General features: G+C 42.7%; 1 protein-coding gene across 1 annotated transcript; it reads right to left on the bottom strand.

The window, feature by feature from the left end:
* Positions 1–578: 578 nt before the first annotated feature.
* LOC108635347 (multidrug resistance-associated protein 4-like) lies at positions 579–4,901 on the bottom strand (the record flags this gene model as incomplete). The annotated part of the gene is made up of 5 exons (XM_018045527.1): positions 579–828; positions 2,344–2,469; positions 3,633–3,795; positions 4,174–4,177; positions 4,812–4,901. Coding segments are annotated over 5 exons (633 nt in total), but the record flags the coding sequence as incomplete, so codon positions are not given.
* Between the last annotated feature and the right edge of the window lie 3,789 nt (positions 4,902–8,690).

The following is an 8,690-nucleotide window of genomic DNA, read 5'->3' as shown; positions in this document are numbered from 1 at the left end:
CTTGGACAAATCACCGTGTCACTCATTACATCACTACAGTCCACAGATGTTCCTGAATGTCTTATTTCAAAACGTGAAAGCTATGAAAGAGAAATTTTGTAAACTGCATGGACCATCCCTTATCAGTGTTGCTAGAAGTCCCATAAGAAAGAATGATAAACTTGGGGAATCAGAAATGACCCAGTATGGCTGATCTGTTTTATGGGTAATAGTTTTTTACAGTATAGAAACCTCATCACACACACAAAAATCTCATCTGAGTCAGCACAGGAGATGCAGTCTGCTTCCTTCCTTCTCCTGCTTTTGGTCACTTTAATTGCCCTGCGGGCATCACTGCACATAGGGCCTGTGCCACTGCTATTGATATTACTGCCCCTAAATGAGCAGGGATCCTACGTGCTTTGTAATGCATTCCACCTAAGATGAGACAGGAGTATGTAAGACAGTTTGGAATGACTGACAGATTTGACACTGAGAGAGGCAAATCTCATCTAACTGGAACACAGTCACACCACAAAAAAAGGAGGCAATTTACAAAGAATCCACCTGCAATGGAAAAAAGTTATCTGTCACCAAACCTCGATTCTTTGGATGCTGACAATGGCCTCTGACACCTTCTCAACAGCCATGGGGAAGTAGAGAGTGTTTGAGAACCGCAGAGCCTCGAACAGCGTCACCACCACAAACACTTGGCTGGCTGTGATACGGTTGTCAAGGAGATCATTGGTGATGAAGGTGACAAAAATCATGATTTTGCTGACAGCAAAAAATGATGCCAAATTCATTCCTCTAAGGTAGGAACTTTTCAGAATCTTGGAAATTTCCTTCCTAGAAAGGACAGTAGGAAATAGCATTTTTAAGAACCATTGACATCCAACGCATGAATTTGAGTGCCCTGTGTGAGTGGCCCTTTTCAGGGAGTGGACACAGATCAAGGCAAACCCTCAGTCATTGCATGGAGACACTCAGAGTGCACACCTGGGACTCTGCTCCAAATCAGGGACTACACACTTCATCGCCACTTCACTTTTCCAACTAAATGAAGTCTTAATGTCACACTTTTAAAAACTGGGCTCAATTTGACAGGATTTGAACATACATTCAGCAAGCATTCACAACCACTTATCCTGTGCTGGGCTCCTCACTGATGAGAGAAAAAAATGCCCACCCCTACAGGACCTCATAAACTTGGAGAGGAAAAGAATAATAAACCTCGGGACTTCCCTGATGGTCCTGTGGATAAGAACTGGCCTCCCAATGCAGCGGACATGGACTCAGTCTCTGGTCTTCAAGATTCCACATGCTGCAGAGCAACTAAGACTGTGCACCACAGCTACTGAGCCAAGTCGAGAGCCCGTGCATTACTGCAGCTACTGAAGCCTGTGCACCTAGAGCCTGTGCTCTGCAACAAGAGAAACCGCCAGTTAGAAGCCCAAGAACAGCAATGAAAAGTATCCCCCACCAGCCACAACTACAGAAATGTTGTGCACAGCAATGAAGACCCAGCACAACCAAAAATAAATGAGTAAAGAAATAAAAAAGATGTAGTGTGATGCGTGTGTACATTTTAAAAAGAACACAAAATTTGTGAGACATCAAGACATTAGACAGAGGCAGCCAGCACATCCCACAGGAGCACAGAGCTGAGTCATGTAACTCAGAGCAGTAGAAACAGGACAAGTCACACACATGTGGACCTTGAGAAGATGAGCAGGAGTCAGTTAGGACTGGCAGAGACCAGAGAAGAAGGAAGATGAGAGTGTATTTCCAGTGGGAGGTGACAGGGTACTCCCAGAAAATTCTAAGTACCCTGTGCTAGAGTATAAACAATCATCAGATATTTAAATGAAACACTTTTTAAAAAATCTACAAAATAAAGCAAAGACAAAGAAATAGTATTTTCATGCTCTGTTTGGAATGAGTAATACTGATCCATAACATTTGGCCCGATACAGGTACACTCAACCTATAATCTCCCATTTATGCTACATTAACATATATTATAGCTTTAGTTTAAATATCATCTCAAACACTAATATCTTAGAATCATTGCTTATTTGGAATTTGCAGTATTAAGAAGTATTTGGAATTTCATTTCTGTATAAGTAAGAAGCATATGTATTTCAAAAAGATGGTAAATGGAAGAGCAGCTGAAAATGACATGTCTACTATTCCCCTTGACCCTCCTGCCACATATGGGGGGATGGAGAGGTAGTATTTAGATTTACCTTAATGTGAAAACTTGGTAAGACTTCTAAACCATTTAGTAAAAATAGGAAATAAAACAGTACTAACATACACTGTGATATATTATTAAAAACAAAACAAAACAAAACACCTTACCTTCTCAGTCTGGAAATAAGGTCTATAAATGACTTTTCCCAAGCATTCATTTTTATTGTTTTGATGCCACTTATAACTTCACTCATGGTACTGATCCTGTTATCTGTGAGAGCTGCAGTCTTACTCCTGAGGGGACAGACATGAGAGATGAGCCTTAGTGACCACAGCCCAAATTTCTGTGGCAGCACAGTGGGCACAGGGAGGGACCAGGGATCAAATTATTTTCTATAGCTCTTTTGAGCTGACAACAAACACAGGCAAGTCCTATTCAAGGTACAAATTGAGAAAATCTTCAATTAGGAAGTCAACCATTCAGTCCAGTTCAAGAAGTAACTTGGAGAACTTGCCATATCAGCTAAGGAAGACCTGAAATGAGTCAGATACAACCCATCTTCCCAAGCAGGTTGTGCTTGGGCAGAGAAGGCAGAAAGGGATGTACCAGGAAGACAGAGTCTATGATGTAAAAAAATAGGAGTAAAATTCTGGGGAGCTGAAAAGATGGGGCTGTTAATTCCACTGGGAAAAGAGAGCAAGACAATCTTTAGAGATCTGGTAGCATTGGAACAGAGCCTTAAAAGATAAGGAACATCTCTCCACAGCACAGACAGGAAAGGAAATTTCAAATAGATAAAAATATCACATGTAAAGTCACACATAAAAAGAAAAAAACTCAAGGAAAAAAATCTTCAAACAGCACAATACCTCCATCACCTGACAACCTGGACAATGACCACCTCCAACCCTCTGGGATTTGCTTCAGGTCTATCTCATCACCATTAGGCCCTTCATCACATCCACTGTTCTATCACATCTACTGCTGACACTGTGGGGTTTTGTAAAGACATAATTAAGGTCAGTCTTGCCCTTGGGTGCCTATAACTTAATGGAAACATTGAAATAAAACAAAACATAAATACACTACCTGAAAGTGGCTCTGAAACAAGCTTAACAAAAATAAATGCTGCTAGAAATGCCCTGTAAAATTATTACTCTTTTTAATAACGTTTAAATAACTTGGACATTGGTAAATTCTTCTTAAGGACTCTCCACTTATTCAGGCACAGTGTCAGGAGGAGCCAGTGGGTGCCATCACCTTTTCTGTTTAAAGATCAGCCTGCAGCTTAAGGCTGGAGCTCCACTGGCTAAGCCTGAAGGGTCTGCAACCCATGCAAAGAAGAGACTAGAGAAGGCATTGGTTTTGTTTTAGAACAGAAGCATCGACTTCATTCACAGACTGTGGACGTTACCAAGCATGTATCACCTATTTTTTTAAACAATGTTTCTCTTACCGGAGTGATGAAAACAACTTTCCAAAGCAGCTTTGCAAAAGCAGAAGAATAATGAGAACGCCATCCCAGCAAGACACGACATTCCTATTTCCATCCAGAGCAGGGCGGTCACTGTGATAGCCTGCAGTGGCCCCACCCACAGATAGTGCAAGAACATCGTTACCTTAAAAGAGAAAGACAAAGCCTTCTTGGGACTGTGTACAATCAAAGTCAGTAAAGACACAGTGTAGAAACAATCTTGCTCTGAAAGAACAGACGGAACCTAAACAGTGATATCTCAGTGGATTTTAAACCTACTAAAAGGAAACCCATGTCCATTCCAGATGACACTGTTCCTGGCAGCACAGGGCCAGCTTCAGGGACAATCCAGGGAGAACCCGACCTGAAGGAAGATGTTGATTTTTGTCTACACCACAAATGAGCTCAGGGCATCCCCAACTCTCACTTCCCCCTATATTCAGCCCCCATCTCACTCTAGCACCCAAGAAAACTTTATATTATGATAAGTACCACACTCTCTAGTAATTATTTGTGTACTTACCTCCCTAATGGGCTGTGGTTTCTCCACAGCAAAAACTAAATCATATTCAACCCTGAAACTGAGTAGCAGCCTTACTTCATGCTTGATGAATGAATAACTGAAACAGAAGTGTCTGACCAACAGCTACAAGGCCCTGGAGACTGTGATCTATTCATAAAGTCAGTGGAAAAAAGAGTATGAGGGGACAGAAAGAAGTAGGCTTTGTCTGGCTGAGGGCCACCCATTTGCATTATTCCTCACAGGCTCCTATGCAGCAAGCATTGAACAGGGACCAGGGGAAAGAACAATCTGTGCCCACAGGCCTTCATCAGCAGAGGAGGAGGAAGACAGTTTAGGCCAGCAACACTGACTCCACGTGCCAAGAAGGGCCATGCCAGGAGGACCTCTAGGGACACTCACTGAGCCGGGCAAGAACACTGCTGCCTGTCTATTACTAGAAAAACAAAACCCTCATCTACAACCCACATTATTACATCTAAGTTGCACACAGAGGAAATGAGAGTTGGATAAAGAGAACACTTGTCTTAAGTCCTCAGCAGAACCCTGGCCAACACCAAATGCCAGCACCTGGCATCCCAGTGAGCTGAACCCAGTGAGAAAGATGGGACATGGAAGAGGATCCCTCAGGGGCAGCTTACCTGGTCAAACCTGTTCACATCGTTGGACAGTAGGTTGACTGCCTGGCCTGTGGTGGTCTTCCTCATGGCCGAGCTACTTAGCCGAAGGGCCTGAAATGAGAGAGGGAGACAGAGATCCGAATTCCTAAGGTGATACCAAGCCATCTTAGAACATAACACAATGGAGCATGCATTCCTGGGGTCTTTAGTGGTGTCAGCCACGAACAGGATGATAACTGAAAGTGGGCTCTAGGGACCCTTCTTCAGCCTCTAACTTAGTGTGGTGGCAGCCCGCCAGCAAGGGTGGCAAAGGAGGAGGGAGGTAGAAGCAAATCCCCACCAGTTCTCATTGAACTTGGACCTGCCTGAAGTGTCAAGGGTGTAGATTAGACTTAGGGGCCAACTAAAGTAATTTTGAGACAAATTAGATGAGAGTAGAGAGACTGCATTAAGGAAATAAAATAAGAGACTTGGACTATGAATCTGAATCAATCATTAATTCTGTGGGTGATGTCATTTTAACAGTTTTGGTTTAGCTTCTACATTCTAAAAGAGTATGGAATCTACATTCTGAAGAGTATGAAAGGAATCTTCATTCCCTTTCATTCTGAAATGAGTATAATGCTCAAAACACTATTCATGTGAGGAGCCTCTGTTCTTAATGCAGTCTTCTGAATTTAAAAATCACAAGCCTTGTTTCACAGTCCCTTTATTTGGCAAACAAACAAACAACAAAAACCTCTGAAAAAGTGCCCTAGAAAGCTGAGGAACCTGAACAGACACCACAAGTTGCTTCAACAAATCATTAAGTGGACTCTGATCCAAACAAAATGTCATGGTTCATAAAAACTTCTCATTTAGTCCTTGAGTTAAACAGAAAACCAGCAATCAAGTGTGAATGTAAAACAGTATAGCTGTGATGGAAAGAGTATAGCAGTTCTCAAAAAAGTAAACATACAATCAGCATCTAGTACAGCAAGACCACTTTTGCGGGTTTATTCAAAAGAACTGAACACACAAACTTGATCTTTTTGCACACCTGTGTGCAAATGTTCAAAATAGCCAAAAGGTGGAAATAACCCAAAAATCCACTGACAGATGAATGGATACAAACAATGTTGTATAGGTCTACAATGGAATATTATTCAGCCTTAAAAGAAATTAAATTCTGGCACCAGCTTCAACATAGATGAACCTTGAAGACATTGTGCTACATGACATAAGCTAGACACAAAATGGCAAACATTGTGTGATTCCACTTATACACAGCACCTAGAGGAGTCAAATTCAGAGAGAGAAAAAGTAGCATGGTGATGGATGAGGGAGGGAAGTTCTAGCTATGAACAGTGTTGATGGCTACAAAACAATGTGAAAGTACTTGATGTGAATAAACAGAGTACTTAAAAAGAGTTAAGATAGTAAATGTTATATTGTGTATATTTTGCCACAATTTAAAAAATCAATGATCAAAAGCCAAAAGTGATTTTACCAAAGCTGTGGAAATGTGAATAAACGACAAGTCATTTTACATACGATTCCTCCTGAAAGATCATTCCAAGTTCAGCTGAAAAGAGCACTAAAATGCTGAATGGGCATTTTAGGAAGCTGCAGATGTGCAGCCTTAGAGAGCTCCTGGAGATGTGCCCCAGCCTTGAACCAATGGTGCAGATAAATTACGACTATGAGCTTAGTAGCCATCCCGTTTCTAACACCCAATGCGGTTTCTTCCCAGGACCAGGGATTAGAAGTTGAATAAGAGCCACAAATGTTCAGAGCTGCTCTGTAGCACCAGATTTGCCCCTAGGAATCAGCCCACCCGAAACCTGCAAAAAAGAAGTGTCTTATTTCTGCATCTCAGCAGGATTCTGGATGCCACACTGGTCCTAGTGCTAAGTCACTTCAGTCATGTCTGATTCTTTGCAACCCTGTGGACTGTAACCCGCCAGGCTCCTCTGTCTGTGGGACTCCCCAGGCAAGAATACTGGAGTGAGCTGCTGCCGGGAGCCAGCACAGGAGATCCAACCCATGACAAGGTCATGTGGAAGAGACCTGATGGGAAAGCGGATCAGGACTCGAGGGACCCCCGGACTTGCTCGAGCATCTACCCCAAAACCAGAATCTGTCTGTCTTACTATTTTATGCCTTTCACCAACTCTTCTGGCATTAACAGGGGGCTATCCCCTGCCAGGAGCCAGCATGAGGAACTCCGCCCGTGGCAAAGGTCATGAGGAAGGAGGCTCGGCATATGCAAAGGCGGGATCGAGCCTCAGGAGACCCCCTGTTCCCGAGCATCTACCCCCAAAACCAGAGTCTGCCTACTTTACTGCTTTATGCTCTCACCTACGCCTCTGACTTTACGGGGGCTGCCCCCAACACCTCTCTCAAAGAAGGAGTTAACTTAGAGCTCTAAGTTAATAAAAATTCTTGGGCGTGACAAGAGTGTTTCAACTTACAAACTCCTCTGAAGTTTCTCCAGCCTGCCTGAGCAGGTTCATCCAGCCACATGTAATTGTTCACAGCCTCCCAACCATGAGAGGCACGGGATGCTTTAAACTTTCTAAATACAGATTCTTTTGAGAAGTTAGAAAATTATTAGTATAGTATAGTGGGTTGATTAGGAATTATATTGGTGAAGGGTTTTTCATTTGTTGGGCCAATATTTGCTGCTAAATCTCCATATTCCCTGCCCTTATAATGAATATAACTAGCATATAGGAGAAATAAGTATTAACCTTTGATATTAATCATGTTATACCTTAGGCTAAGTAAATTCCTTTCTTAATTGTAACCCACTGCACCTTCACCCTATAGAAATGCAACTTTATCTGGTGCCTTCAGAGGGTGGCACCTGGTTTAAGAAAAATCACCCCTGGAAGAATAAGTTTTCTGGTAACTGACCGTTATCAGAAGAAAGGGCCATAAAATGTCGGGCAGGCCTCATGGCCAGAAGATGATGTAAAACCACCTAAGACCTTTTGTATATATTTATATAAAGCACCTGATTTTGATAAAGGTAAGGACTGCTGACCCCCGCGTGACTTTGAAATTTCCATTTGTCTCTATGTGTAACAAATGGTATATAAGCAAACCTGAAAAATAAAGAAATCGGATCAGTTCCTGGAGAGACTAATTCTCCCATGTCGTTCTTTCTTGTTCTCCATTTTTCTGGCTGAATTCCCATCTGTAGCATGGATGCCTGCCAAGTCTGCTAATTATGCCTAGGCTTGTAAGATCTGACCGGGGAGGCCTTAGTGTCTCCTCTCCTTCGGAGAACAGGAGGATGCCTGCGGCCTACATAGGTAGTGCAAACCTCTTGTCTCGAGGTTTTATTGGTATTCCACGTAAACCAAGTTATTCAGCCTCTTTTCTCCACTGATTTTTCCACTGAGCTATCCTTATTCTATCTCTCTTTATATCTTTAATTAATACTTAATTAAGCTATTCTTTCCTGATCGCCAACTCCGTCTCCCCTTCGAATGTCCTGCATCCACCGGGGCTGGACCCAGCAATCCCTGACCACCTTTCTCTGGAAAAAGTTAACTTAGGGCTTTAGTTAATAAGTCTCCTGGGCATAATAGGAGTGTTTCAATTTAAACCCCTCTGATGGCTTTCTAACTTGCCTGACAGGTTTATCTAGACTTTTACAACTATGCATGTGATTGTTCACAGCCTGCCAACTGTGATAGGCACGGGAAGTTTAAAACATTCTAAAAATATAGAGCCTGTAGAAAGTGAAGTCACTCAGTCATGTCCGACTCTTTGGAACCCGTGGACTGTAGCCCACCAGGCTCCTCTGTCCATGGGATTCTCCAGGCCAGAATAGTGGAGTGGGTTGCCATTTCCTTCTCCAGGGGATCTTCCCAACCCAGGGATTGAACCCAGGTCTCCTGCATTGCAGGC

The sequence above is a fragment of the Capra hircus genome, unplaced genomic scaffold, assembly GCF_001704415.2.
Source record: "Capra hircus breed San Clemente unplaced genomic scaffold, ASM170441v1, whole genome shotgun sequence".
Classification (NCBI taxonomy): domain Eukaryota; kingdom Metazoa; phylum Chordata; class Mammalia; order Artiodactyla; family Bovidae; genus Capra; species Capra hircus.
Note: the sequence above shows the minus strand (reverse complement) of the source record. Positions and strands in the feature narration are given on the sequence as shown.